Source organism: Anopheles moucheti, chromosome 3 (assembly GCF_943734755.1).
Source record: "Anopheles moucheti chromosome 3, idAnoMoucSN_F20_07, whole genome shotgun sequence".
In the NCBI taxonomy this organism is placed as follows: Eukaryota; Metazoa; Arthropoda; class Insecta; order Diptera; family Culicidae; genus Anopheles; species Anopheles moucheti.
Genome location: NC_069141.1, coordinates 11,601,280 through 11,616,304, shown reverse-complemented (window position 1 = coordinate 11,616,304; position 15,025 = coordinate 11,601,280). Strand labels below are relative to the sequence as shown.

Genomic DNA, 15,025 nt, shown 5'->3' with positions numbered 1-15,025 from the left:
GAGCAAGTAAAATCATGCAATTCCGTCTGCTCGAGATCTTACAAAATACCAGAATACACCCCCTCCCTCCCCAAGCATGTGATACGTGCGTGTATGTGTGTGTGTGTGTGTGGGCGCGTGTATGTTTCGAAAAAGTCAAGTCAAAAGCCTTATGTTGTCTCTGTAACGCTTTCAATAGCAGGGTGAAAACATACTGGTGGTATCACCGCCGATTGTGTAAACCGATTGATAAGGTATCCAGTTCAGGGAATGTGAAGCGCAACCGTTTACTAAATTTAGTATTTCGTGGTAAGAATTTGCGCAAGTGTGCTCAGTGGGACAGTTAGCAGATATGTGTTTAAGCTTTGCCTTTCCTTAAGGTGTTCTTATGACGACGCTGTGCGTGTGTGTGTGTGGTGTAATATATGCGTATAGTTTTGTCGTGTCTCCGCAACGCTAATGTGACAACGATTATGTCCCTGGTACTCCGGTAACGTTCGTTTAAGAGACTGAATCACAGGAAACATAAGTAACGAATGCGAAAGCGTTCGCTCAGCATTGTTTTTATGAAGCATAATGTGTCGGGCGCATGTGTGCCCGCCTTTTGTTATGTTGCAAACTGTCAGCAGGAATTATAAGTTATTTAACCATTATACTTTGTATTTGCATTCCGCGATTAATTAACTATGTAGCTGTACTTGTGTTTTGCTGTTTTGTGCTAAGCCATACGAAATGCAATACCCGCGGTGTGCTGTCTCTATTATGTGCTATGCATATATTTACATATGTATTGTGCCGTGAGAGGTGGGATGGGGGGGGGGGGGGGCTGGGTGCCAAGGCAAACAAACAAAAACAAAAACCAATCTCAACCAAAGTTCGAACGCCAAGACAGCACCAGGGGAATGTGTGAAACGAAGGGAGTAAGATGTAGGGAGTATAGAAAAAAAATCGAAGGAAAGATTTCACTTTTGCAAAGCCGTGCTTTCCACAAAAAAATATGTATGTATTAATATCCGGAGTCTCTTTCTCAAACAAAAAAAAAAACATAATTGAAAAAAATACACCGGCAAAGCAATGTATGAAGTGCCTATAACAAGGAATAGCAATGTAAACCCACTGCATCCCCCCTTGTGCATATTATGCACAACGAGAGATCGTGATCGCGGATATGTTTGTGCATTTGTTTTGATGAGAACCGGTTGTGTGGGGGGTGGTAGTATTCGTATTTTTTTTTGTTGTTCTTGTTGTTCAAATCAAACAATCAGCTAGAAGAAGCGAAGAAGAGCATAAGCACACTCACACAACACAAAAAAGCCATTTTGTTGTTAATTATATTATATATATATATATGGTTCAGCTGTTCGCGGAAGGGCAAAGAGTGCAATTGTGTTGTGGAAAAACACAATGATTATAGTTGCGTAAGACAACGATCTTTTTTGTTTTTTTTTTGTTAAGTATTTGATACGTCGGCACACATCATCACAATCATTAACACCGCGCAATGCAGGATTAGTCACGGTTATTAGTCTTTGTTTTTTTGTGTGTGTGTAAATGCAATACTCTTTTTCTATGCTGAACAAATAGGCAAATGATACAAGTCGCACAATGAGACTCATCGGGGCAGGACACACACACACACACACACACACACACACAGGACACAGAATTCCAAGGAGAATTACTTTAGACGAATGTTCATATCAAACAGGCAGTAACTGTGTATTCTGCCCAGCCACAACGGACCCCGAGGCGGTTAGGTTTTGTAAGATTTAAAATGCTATTTTATTGTACGCTAAAGTCAAACAGCTTCATGTCATACACACTCCGCAAGATACACTCCGGGAATGCTAGTTTTCTATAAGAGAAGCAAAAAGCTAAACTAGAAACACGAAACGGAAAAAATATGAATCTTATCCACTCTCTGCTTAATGTGCGCGAACAAAACATTATAAGTAAACAAAAAAAGCACAGGACTGGATTGTATTACCAGTGAAATTAAGTTAATGCCGCGGCAGCACAATGTACGGTGAATTGAATCCCAATGGAGGAGAGAAGGTTCAAGGATGGTAGGAGCACAGGACAAAAGTGCGCGTGTGCGTTATTCCGATATTCCAGTTTTCGGTATCGTCTATCGTCTATCGCAAGGCAATATAAGCGTATTGTAAAACATGTACAATCCGTACTCAAAAGTATCGTCCTTTATCCGCCTCCCGAAAACAAAAATGTGTCCCCCTTTTCCCCCCTCATTTGGGTGTAGATTGGGCCCGTTCAAACCTCTATGATCGTATATAACATATATTTAGCTAATAAGCATACCTGTGTAAGCATCTGCCACCAATCAAATGTGAGGGAATTAAAGTGTAAGGCGAAAGTAGTGTGTAGTACGTAAAGGAATCCAGCAGCAGTAGTATTTAAAAGAGAGAACGAAGTGTTTTTTCTGGGTCACGTCTATTTAGACAAGCCTGCACCCCCCCCCCCCCCCCCCTAACTTACAACTGATTGCAAAATATCATCCTTATCAATACTGCTACTACTACAACAACTACTATTACTACTACTACTACAATGCTTGTGTGGGGAGGGTGTGTGAAGTCAACAAAACTCCCAAAGTGCCCAGTTCAGGAGAGAGTGCAGAAACACAGAAAGGACGAATTATTGCAAGTATGGAAACACTTATCTATGATGATAACTATTTGTGATATACTATTTTTCCATACACAAACACCCACACACACACACACACACCGAGACACACAAGCGGGATATCTTCGCACACATATTTGATTCGTAAATAAAACGTCCCAAATAGAAGAAAGATGATACAAAAAAAAATGCACGAGCTCTGTATAATTAGTAAATTTACCTTGAAGATGGTTTTGTTTTGCGTGTGTGTTGTTGTGTGTGATGAAGCAGAGAAACAGATGATGGTTTGTGGGGAAAAGGACTATAAAACAAATTGCAAATGTAGACCTAGGCAGATAGGATGGTTAGAATGAAGCGTGAGGTGCGGTTGCAGCAAATGGAAGATAGGAAAATGGACAACAATATTATGTGGTGCTTTAAACTCGTAAACCATTCATGCAAGTTGTGCTTAATGGGCAACTAAAACTGGTCTTGTGAAGGTTGTCGATTTGTATTGTTTTTAGTAATGTCAACTAAACATACACAAATAAGAAACATACAGGCGGCACCATTACAAAATGAAACAACAAACCAATGGAAGTTCTAACATTCAAATGCAGTCACACGCCAGGCACGCACACTCTCTCTCTGTCCCTTACTCTGTGTGTCCTTCGGTTCCGTTTCTGAAATGAAGCTGAGTTTTTCATCAGGATCCATGTCTCGCAGTGATAAGATTGAAGCCACCGACATTTGTGTTCCACAGTACCTCTCGGTTTGGATAAGAAGGGGCACCCTTGAAGTGTTGTGCCCTCTCCCCTTTTTGTCTGTGTTTCTGTGTATTCTTTATATAATAAGAAGAGGAGATCCTGACTTTCGTCTTCCAGTACAGTTTTGTGTGTCTTTCCAGTATCTACTATTTCCTTCATGCTAAATTTTGAACCTAAAACAAAAAGCAAACTTTCATGAAGCAAACGGCTAAAAGAGGCATATTTTACTCGTCTATCGGCGCTACTAACTCGCGTATACTAACCTTAGGGAAGTACTGGGAAGAGATAGAATAATTTCCTTTGACTTCAAATGTGTTCACCTGAAGGATTTAGATGTTTTTTGTTTCTGTGTTTATGCCAGTTCTATTATGTTCTATTCAGTTTAGTGCCAAACACCTTTGCCAACCGCGGACTTTGAACGATTCCCTTTAACCGGACGCGTCCTGCTGCGGAGATTAGGTACGACAATTGCTAGTGGCTGCTGTGTTTGGTGCTACTTCGGCTAGCAACCATCCCAATCCAGAAATGATTACCATTGTTTTTTTATGTTACTTATGAAACGCAAAGCCCCGTCTCAGTATAACTCAGTATACATCTCAGCATATGTGATGCGGATAACTCTACTCTAGTGCAATACTATTATGTTGTGTAATGTAAATTGGTGGCAGTAGGCGCTGAACAGCGGCATGCGATGGCAACTGAAAGGATAGCTGCCGCCATGTTACGGATGTTTACCAGATAATCCTCTATCATTACCTCGTGATTCGCAGTAGGCCGTAGGAAAAAAAACGTATCGTGTTTTTATGTTTATTGGCGTTTGTTTTTCAAATTTTCTAACCGGTTTAAAAAACAACAAACCCTCCGCACATGAACACAGGGATTGGAGTATATTTGAACTTAAGAAAAATAAGAACCGCTTGCACACACGAACACAAACACACACACACACACACACACACACACACACTCAAGCATACACACTTTTCTGCGCTAGCAAATGTTAATGCTCTGCTAATGATGTTGTAGAACGTTAAGCGATCACAGTCGATCGTACCACATTCAACGATTATAAAGGAGTTAGCTCTTTGCGAACGATCTTGTGTGATAATAAGTTGTTATATGATTAGGTTCGAATGAAAACGACAAATTGGCAAACTGCTGTGCTGCTACTAAATCGTTTGTAAACCAAACGAAAGGAATGAAAATAGCCATACCACACACACACACACACAATATGGTGGCAAACCAAGACACAACGAGAGTAGTAAACGGAAAGTTTGCGTTAAAGCAATTTGGATTTATTTTTTTTTTTTGCACAATTAGTTTCGTATTATTTGAATGGAAACATCTTGCACCGCCTAGTGTTAACGAATATGTAGGCTTTCTTGCAATGGAATGAGAAATGGAACCTTAAAACCCAGGCTGTTTGTAAACCACTTGCTCATAATTACTAGTGTTTTGTTTTCGATTACGTTTACCTTTTGTTTTCGTGTACATTTCTTTCTCTCTCCTCGAAGTAATTGCAAAACATTACACATAAAACAAGTACTAGTGAAACACATTCCAAATAACATCATCCAGTCACAAAGTATACTTATGGAAAAGGCGCATCATAAAGGCAGGAAATATAGTTACGTTTTGTTGTAAAAACAGTTATTAAAAAAAATACGTGTCATGATACTCGAAGGCTGTCAAAATTAACAATTACGTACAGAGGATAGAAATTGCGAACTGTGTTCTTTACGGTTATGTTTTTACCCTATGCGCTCTAATCCTTCACTGTAACACATTACTTTCGGTGTAAAATGAATTGAATGGAAGAAGATAAAAGAGAGCAGGATCGTACAGTGCATAAAAATTGTAACAGAAGTCGATAGAAGAAACCAGTAATCAATATAGGAGGAAAATATAGTACGATAAGACAGTGTTTAGTTATCAAAAATGGCACGAAAAATCCATACAAAAGTGACGCTTAAACAGAAAAACAGAAACTAAATCAATCACATTTTTTCTCTCTATATTTCTCTCACTCTTTCTCTCTCTCTCTCTCTTTCTCTCTGTTGTGGCTTAATCCTTCCTTTTGGTGCTTCGAATGCTGATAAAAAAACACCATAGAGGACGCTTATTAAAATGCAATGCAATTACGTTTTTATTAGTATAAATTAAATGCCATTTGTTTGTATGTACTCGTGGTAACCTGCTCTGATAACCTTATGAATCTTTATTTTTGTGTAACAGCGAAGTTTCCAAACCCTTAAAGCCACATCAAACAACAATAAGTTGTTTGTCCTTGATTTACCCATCACCGTTTGTTAGTAGATGGAAAGTGGGGATTGAACCATCACCATCACTTTCTTATGTGCTTTTGAATGTTTTTCTTCTCTTTTAAGTATTTAAACATTGTAAAACAGAAAGGATTCCTTTTTTTCTTGGGTATGTGTGTATGCGTCCGTAGTAGTCGGACGAGAGTCAAACACACATACAATTTATACTAAGAACACACACACAAACACTCAGCTGAATGTTACTTTTACGATGGGTAGATGGAAAACCGTATGTACTTGAGAATGATGTGCAACCTATGAAATAGTTTAAGCTTTAATTTATTTAGTCTACAGTGAAAACAGCGATTGAATAAAGCTCAACATACGCACACACACACATGCATTACACACACCATAATAAATTCCTTCTTTCTTCTTGGGGGTTGTGATTTTTATTTACTATAATTTATTATTACCTTCGTATTTAAATTACGTTCCGTTCCTATAAAACAATAGTCTTTTAGTGGGAAGAAGGAAAGTTTTTGTCAAAAAAAAAACACAAATTTGTTTAAATAGAAAAAAGCCAGGATAAGAAATAAGCAACAACAAAAAAACAACAAAACAAAACGCAAACAAAAGCAAACAAGAGTGAAACACTTTATTAACTTGTAACAAAACAAAAATAACAATGACATCCAACCAAAACACGGTTTATGTGAATCGATGGGCAACGGAGTGTGCACATCAGCGAACGCAAAATAATCTGCGCGATCTACTGCATATCCCTTTTTAACTTTATTGCCGTTCCAGCACGGATACTAATCTACTACGTTGTAACTTGTTCCATAGATAAATTGATCTGTTTCTTCTTTGTTGGGGAGGGCCAAATTATATTCGTTTGTTTCGTTTTATTAACAAGCGTCTCTGCACAACGCGTATTTATATTGTGCTCATCAGATATTGGTTTTAGCCCATTGAACCAGGAAAAAGCAATTTTAGCAAGTAAAATGGGAAGAATTTATTTATACACCATATCTTTGTAGAAATATTCCATCGTTAGGAGGCGAACGAAAGGGGGAAAAACGCAAAAGAAAGAAGGGAGGAGGAAACACATAATGCCAAGATCAATCAAATCACGAATATTATTAAGCATGAGAACTGTGTCTTATTAAACCTCCTATCCAAACAAATAGTTACAAAACACAAACCACACAATTTGCTCATTACGTTCGTTGTCTTTTTTACGTACTAATATTATTACTTTTTCCATTGGTACACAATTTTCTACATTCTGTGTAGGTGTAGTCGCGAATACATAGTGTTATAGTAGAGTATATCTTTGCTTCTCTTTTTGTACCAGAGGGTTTGGTTTTTTACGGTGGTGGGCTCGATAAAGATAGTACAGCAAATCAGAAGGGTGTAGTAAGTGGCCAGAAGTTAGTCAGGATTGTTTAGCGTATCAGCATGGTAGAGAACTGTGTAGCGTCCCTTCAGCAAACAAAAAAAAACAAGATCAGATCTCACTTCCGTCTATATTACGAAAACGATCCACGCGAGAGCAAACGGCAATACATAATGGTTGCTGTCCATTAGTAGTAGAAAGGGACACGCGCCATCTGGTGGTAGATTAGTTTTTATTTTCAACGATGCGCTGCGGCTCACATACCATAGGTGGGGCGCACATGCGTTTGTGTTTCCGTTTTATGTTCAAATAATTTACCTATTTCTTCAATCCTACTTTCTCACGAGTGTTCCGAGCAACTGTGGGAGGAGTTTCCCTCCCCGTTGTGGTCGTACGCCAGAGTCCCCGTTTACTTTATCTCTTCGTACGCTTTGAGATTGATCCTGTTAACACAATCATTCATCGCTCTTGGTGTTGCTGTAAGTCAATGAAAAAGTGGTGCCATTACGTTTATTATATTTACTGCGTATGTTTCCGGTTTAGTGCATTACTGCTCCTGCGTATTAGTTAGTAGAATTGAGGCAAATAGAAACGAAACAGAAGGAAGAATTAGAAGTAAGTAAATCGGACCGGACACACCTGATAAGCGTCACCTGGTGGCGGGTTAGGTGCCGTGTGATTCGCTCAAACTGCCTAGCTGCACAACATATGAAGGGAACGCCCCATAGAATCCCATAATAGAGAAAAGTGGCGTAGAGAAAAACTTTTGTGAAAGGCTCTATATATATTTTCATGTTTTCTTAGCAAATGGAGAAAAGTGTAAACTCGAGTGAAAAAAAAAACGAACCGAACGTGTATACAAGCTGATACTCACATACACTACTACTACTACTAAACTCATCTAGAGAGAGTGTCACACAAACATACACACACATACAAATGCAGCAACCAAAACCAGATGGAACAATACAATAATGATAATGATAACGAAACAGTGATTACTACAAACGCTAATCGATCTAAGCAATGAAACTTAAAAAACTGAGTAAAAACTAAAAGTAAAAAACAGAGTAAAAACTAGTAAAACAAGAAGAAGACGAAGAAGAAGAAGAGAACGGTAGAATGCTGGTGAAAATCATTAGCTGTGTAATGGAGTATGTAGAGCAAGGAGAATAAGGATGCAAGAAAGGAGGGATATGTAGGGATAATTCTGTAACTTTGTGTATTTTGTTTCTGATACGCATGCTGCTGCTGTCCCTTATAAACAACAGCAACATCATGGACGATTAACAAAACAATGAACAATGTTAGATGAATAGAAGAACGGAATCAACGTGCACACACGGATTTACCTGCCTGATTCTACACTATTTGTGTTGTTCTTTTTGTTGTTTTTGTTTAATTTGATTAATTTGATAACCAAAAAAACAAAACGGTAGTGAGAGGAATTAATAAGCAAATGAATCAACAAAACAAACAAACAAATTGACAAAAAAAAACGGAAAACCAAACAAAACTCCTTGGAAAAAAAGAAACACTCGAAAACCCCCAAAGCAAAATAGAGAGATCACTGTATTATCAACAACCACACTCAAGACAAAACAAAAAACAAACATACAACTAATGGTGCATATTTAGCTGAGGAATCATGTTTTTACATAATATACACAGAATGAAAGTGGTACTTCACCCCCCGGGGGAAGAAGTAAAAGATGTTGGATGGTGGTAGGGATGTTAAGGAAAGTGGCTTGTTTGAAATGCGTAGTGAGCGTTTGTGCACAAGAAGCCCGCAAACTAATAAACAGGAACAGACAAAAGAGGAAGGCAAAATGAGCAAAACCCCCTGCATAATAAATTTTGCAAATCGTTGGAAATCGTTGGAGATGAAAAAATGAGAGAAAACTAAAGAAGAAGAAGAAGGTTCAAGCACGATAAAGAAAAAGAGAATTCAAAAAATATGTGGGAGAAGAAAACAAGAAAACACGAACTTCAAATGCGCATACAAATTTCACATTGAAGAGACTGAAATGCCAAATTAATCATACCTTATAGAAAAAAAGAGAAAAAAAAACATTGTAGAAAACAAACACAAAAAACCCAACAAGCGGCGAAAGAAAACTAGCGACAAATGAACTAAACTCTAAACAAAAACGAACAACAATTAAGCACGCACACACGTACACACACACAATCTCTCGTTCCACACTCCCACGAACATACACACATGATGATCATGATATAAAAAAACACTTACAAAACGCGTGGCCAGAGGGAATTTACGTGCTTATGTGGTTATTGAAGAAAGGCCGGTCGAACAGAAATGCAATCTGGCTTAAAACAGAAACGGTAAAACGAGAAGATGAATACAGAAATGTGTGGATCAAGCGTCGGATTTTAGAGAAACTCTAGAAATGCAACGTACAGAGCAACGCAAGTGAAATAAACAAAGAAAAAGTCGTATATTTATGATGATTGCATATACTCTCCGTGTTGCATAGAGTATGACAAAGTATGAAGAAAAGAAGGCAAATCAATCCAGTACGTGGAAAGCAACGCAAAAACTGGAACGAAAGAATGAAATGATATATGTAAAGAAAACATCAACAATGCCTACTAAACCAAGTAGGTTATTACAAAAAAATAAAAAAGAGTTGACAGGAAGAAGCAAATGTCGTTAAGAAGCAAGTGAGGAAAAAACAACAACAAAAAACAGTAATAATGATTATTGATAGCAAAAGTAAGACTTTTTCTGCATACCCGACTCTGATAGAGGAAGAGTTACATTTATAAGGTTCTTAATGTTCAATAAACGGTCAAAATAGTGCACACATGGGTGTTTGATTTCTTCTTTTGGTTACATGTTTTATGGATACGTTTATGGATTAGAAAGAAATTAAAGATCTTGCTTATAACAGCAAAACAGTAGCTATAACACTCGCTCACGACATATAGATAATGTCTGGCTGTGTATAACAGCAGATAAATTTTAATAGAATTTAAAATTTTGCACTCGTAGTCACGCAGCGCCATCTGACGGATTGCGCAAGTGCCAAACTCAGCCGTACATTCAATTCAGCAATGTGCTGAATGACGTCTGCTGTCAAAATTGTGCTCATTGGGCAACCGTACGAGCTTACAATTTATACTGCGTCAAAGCATCGGGAGTGTATTTTGTCGTGATTATTTTCACGTCCTACCGTAGATCTCTAATTCATTTTCTGTGTATCTTTGTGTAACCTTTGTAATTAGACGCCGGTACCAGTCGATATTTACTGAGTTCTTGCCTGGTTTCGTAGGCCAAAGTATAATCGCCAGCGTACGGAGTGGACGGACGGGCTGTGCATAAAAACAAAGGAAGAAGACAACAGATGTGACAGAGGTCTAATTTTTCATGAAAAAAAATACATTGGTGCGATAGAGGAACGATTATTCAGTTGATATCATTACGATAAGCACCTCCAAATGGGCAAGAGCCGATTCCTCTGCGGTTAGCTGCTTGGTGTCAACACGTACGGAATTTTTGAGGTGTATTTCTGATCACAGATCGTAGCGAGAGCGAGAGCGAAAACGTTTACGGGAATCTTGTTTTAACAGGTTCAAGTAGGCATTGACAAACAGGTACGAATATGTTCTGTCATTTGGCGAATCACGGGATAGAGTCCAAACTACGACGAATTGCTTCATATTGCTTAACACCAGCATTCACAGGAACTGTTCTTTTGCAGCGGCAATTCAAGAAGCGGAACTCCAAAAACATCTTCCTTCTTACGGGACGAACACGACACAATTTGGAACGGCGTTTGTACGTGTGCTTGTGTGTGTGTGTGCTACACGATTAGCTAAGAGGCTGGCGGCGTAATTCCAGTTTTTCATTTTTATGGGCAACATCGTCCTGCGGAACCGTATCCTGGAGAATATGAACAATCTCGACGGAGATGATGGTGGCGGAGATATTGAAATGCTGCGCGAACGGTTGTTTAACGGTATCCAACCGCAAGATGACGAAGATGAATCGCCTGCGTCCCGGAGCGAATTTGCCTCTATCCTGCGCCATCTCATACGGAGGTGAGTTGAACGCGGCTTAGATCAAACAAGAGGATAGTAGAATTGATGATGTTTGTTTTCCATTTAAGCGGTGAAATAATGGTGCTTAACTACGAAAGCTACACGCATCATCCACTACCGGTGATAAAGAAGAAACCGAATCTACAGAAACTGATGGTAAGAATGTTTGGAGAACGACAAATACCGTGCAACCCTTTATAACCCACTTGTATGCTTTCCTCCTGAAAATGTTACACAGCGTAATGACATCTATCACTCCACCAAGAGCGCATCGGGACAGAACGAAATGACGAGCGTTGGTGAGAATTCGAATACGTCTACTGCACCGTTTTCTCTAATGGACATGGTTACCCAGCGACAGCAAGGACTTGGAAAACGCAAGGGTCCGTTCATGCAGAGTGATAAATGCAAGATCATGAACAACTTCCGGCCAAATACCTGCACCGAAACGGTTAGTTCGTGCGATTCGAAAGTGTTCTGCGGCAGGTTCACCACCAACGGGAATCGTTTCGTAACGGCCAGCCAGGACGCGATGGTACGCGTGTACGATTCGTCCGGCAGCCAGTATAAGCTGTTGCGCGTACTGGAGACGAAGCATGTGGCTTGGTCTATACTGGACATCGATTTCAGTCCCGATGGCAACTCGTTCGTTTACAGTACCTGGGCCGACGCATGTTAGTATAGTTTTAATTGAATCGTAATTGTTGTGCTATTGTTTACCTTTATTGATTTCCTTTTTGGGTCACTGTTTTTGTGTGAAACCCCCTAGTGTTTATTTCCAGCATGGATCGTGGAATGTCGGACAGCATACATTCGCTATACTTGAGCCCGAACAACCGGAAGCTAGGCGTATTTACGGTGTGCTACTCGAGCTGTGGCAAGCACATTTTGTGCGGTGCCAACGATGGCAGGCTATACGCGTACGATATCGAGGCCAATCGGCGTACACTGATGACGCCCGTTGCACGCGTCGATACGGATGTCAACTCGGTCGGGTTCGTCGATGAGCTGTCGAACATATTCTTCAGCGGTAGTGACGATAGCGTTATAAAGGTAAAGGTCCATAAAAAATCAATCTGCAAAGTGTGCTACCACGTGAATGGGTTGGTTTGCACATACTTTCCTAGCAAAATGAAGAACGCCTAAATTAGTATTTAACAACTGATTGATCGCGTCACCTGCGATTAGAACAGCAGCAGTAACACATCCACTAATAATGTGTTTTTTTTTCTAATTTGTTTTAGCTATGGGATCGTCGGTGCATGAACGAATCGAACCCGGAAGCGGTAGGCCGGTTGATTGGTCATTACGACGGCATAACGTACATCAATTCGCGCAATGACGGTCGGTACATAATTTCGAACTCGAAGGACCAAAGCATTAAGCTCTGGGATCTGCGGAAAATGTCACCGTCCAACATCCGTCGCGAACCATCCCATAGTCAGTGGGATTACCGATGGGACGACGTACCGAAACGCTGTAAGTACTCTTCAGCATCATTCTAGTTGTTTTGTGGTTACTAATTGTGGGTAATTTGTATCTATCTCACGCACAGTCTTCAACATTACGAAATCGCTGAAGGGCGACACCAGTATAATGACCTACCGTGGTCACAAAGTGCAGAAGAGCTTAATCCGCGCAAAATTCTCCCCTGCAAGCACTACCGGCCAGCGGTACATCTATACCGGATGTGGTACTGGTCGTTTGATAAGTAAGGATACGTTTTTGCTATAGGATGTGGATCAATGGATAAGTTGCTGTTAATGCTAACTGTGTACTGTTTTCTTCTTCTGCTACCCGACTCCTAGTTTATGACGTACTGACCGGCTCGATAGTGGAAGCGATTGAGGGACATCATGATATTGTGCGCGACGTGGACTGGCATCCACACAGACCCGAAATCATGACTTGTTCTGTAAGCATGCAAACAAACAAAAAATTCCCGTTTTGTGGATAAGGTGTGAAAGAGAATCCATTTTTTCTCCTTGCTATCGTTTCTTTAGTGGGACTGCAGCGTACATCGGCATATGCATTGCAGCTCGATCGAGAAGCAGGAGCACCGGGAAAGGGAGTCAGCATTGAAGACCGGTCAGCAGCGTATGCGTCGCCGCCTGTATAATCCGAATCTTTCCAACGATACTGGTTCCGATGATGATGATGACGACGAGTTGCCGGAACAGCCACCGGTTCGACGATCGCGTCGTTTGGCCGAACGGTACAGTAACGATGGAGGCCGGCACAGCGCAAGCAGTAGTAGTAGCAGCAGCAGCAGTAGCAACGCAAGCACTAGCAGTGGTCGCAGTAGCAGCAGCAGCAGCAGTGGCCGCAGCTCAAGCTCCGGACGAATCAGCCGTAATGGGAATTTTTCCGCCTCACGATCGATGCCCTCGTTCGAGTCATCTATTCGTTCTTTGCGCCGACGGCTTCGCGACAGTCCGTGATAAACATGATCCGTCGTGTTTTACGGGTGGGCGCTGCTGTTGCTGTTTATGTCGACAAAAGCGTAAAAAGCAAACAAAAGCATGGAATAGCATGATGCGGCAGTGCCCGCGAACTACCTTTCCTTATGCGTTACTGCTACAGGTGCAGGTCTTCAACCACGATAGTACGTGGTAAATATGTGACGCTACATGGAAAATAGAATTATTTAAATCAGGATGTAGTGTTACAACGATTAATTGCTAGAGACAGAAGGAGAGAGATCAGGATACACTGGATATGCAAATTATTTTCCTGTTTGTTTTCATTTCAACGTTAAGAAATCTTTTAATAAAACTTCGGGAAGGAATGGCTACAATATCATACAGAAAATGCAAATTAGTTTCGCGATCGTGTTTAGGAAAAGTTTAAAATTTTTCCATTTAACACAACTTTTGCGTTTGCTGTTAAAAACAAGTTGAAGTTCAGCGTCAAGCTTCAAACTGTACGACTTTTTGAAGATAAATGTTCCCAGATGCAATGAAAGTGTAGGACCACACGTAATAGATTAACGATAATTTCCCCTTTTTTGTGTTTTCTTTTTTTTAAGATATTTACACGTAAACAAATTCGCAAAAAGAAACCCCAAACATCAAACCGTATCGTAGGAGCAAAACTCCCATCCGTGCGCGTACATATGTGCTTGTAATGGCTATTGATTATCACACTCCTTTTTTATCAGGGCTGCCACATCGTGGCGGGGCGAATTGTGCGCAGAAGGGGGGAATGTAGCGGGAGCACATTAATCATTCTACTGTACATTTTATGTAATGTTATATATATTCGATGGACTGATTTTTGTATTCAATTATTCAACTGTTATAAAAGGGCGGAAGAGCGTGGAGCATATTTCAGTAAAATCGAATAAAGTTAAAATAATCGAAAACCATATGTAATAGCGAATTTGCCCATGAATATCGCTTGCTCTCAAACTATTACACGATCTGCTATCATGCTCAATGATAACATGCGCAACCGGAACAGTTGTGTGCACGCCGGAGTGGAATAGATAGATGTTGAGCGCGATGACGACGGATACCTTCCATTTTATCCTTCTCACTTGTTCTAGCGATCGTTCTCGCGAGTTTGATGGTATGCAATAGCGAATTTACCCAACACTATCGCTCACTCTCAATCTATTACACGATCTGCTCTCACGCTCAATGACAACATGTGAGAGCGGAACAGCTGTGAGCACGCTGCAGGGGAATTGATGTTACCTCTATGGCTTGGATGCTCTCTTGGTAGCGCAAATCTGAAAACGGCTCGTTTGTATGGCATTTCGTATGACGCTCGATGACAACATGTGAGAGCGGAACAGCGGTGCGTGCACGCTGCAGGGGAATTGATGTTACCTCTATGGCTTGGATGCTCTCTTGGTGTCAGAAATCATTTCGATTGTATGAAATTTCGTATCCGCCGACGCGAACATTGGGAGAGATCACGCA

The 15,025-nt window shown here is 40.3% G+C and overlaps 1 protein-coding gene across 1 annotated transcript; it reads left to right on the top strand.

Moving 5' to 3' along the window:
* The first annotated feature begins 10,195 nt into the window (after nucleotides 1–10,195).
* On the top strand, nucleotides 10,196–14,456 carry LOC128301506 (DDB1- and CUL4-associated factor 11). The gene is made up of 9 exons (XM_053038033.1): nucleotides 10,196–10,652; nucleotides 10,760–11,099; nucleotides 11,168–11,255; nucleotides 11,338–11,773; nucleotides 11,869–12,152; nucleotides 12,344–12,578; nucleotides 12,655–12,810; nucleotides 12,908–13,014; nucleotides 13,103–14,456. Exons 2-9 carry the CDS (start codon nucleotides 10,912–10,914, stop codon nucleotides 13,538–13,540), a joined length of 1,932 nt encoding a protein of 643 aa, XP_052893993.1. The 5' UTR covers nucleotides 10,196–10,652; nucleotides 10,760–10,911; the 3' UTR covers nucleotides 13,541–14,456.
* The last annotated feature ends 569 nt before the right edge of the window (nucleotides 14,457–15,025 follow it).

What these genes read in the sequence shown, in the direction of transcription:
- LOC128301506 (XM_053038033.1), top strand. Translation starts at nt 10,912, where the DNA reads ATGGGCAACATCGTCCTGCGGAACCGTATCCTGGAGAATATGAACAAT. An exon ending in CGAATCTACAGAAACTGATG is followed by an intron (nt 11,256 to 11,337) that starts GTAAGAATGTTT and finishes AATGTTACACAG; the next exon opens with CGTAATGACATCTATCACTC. An exon ending in CCGAAATCATGACTTGTTCT is followed by an intron (nt 13,015 to 13,102) that starts GTAAGCATGCAA and finishes TCGTTTCTTTAG; the next exon opens with TGGGACTGCAGCGTACATCG.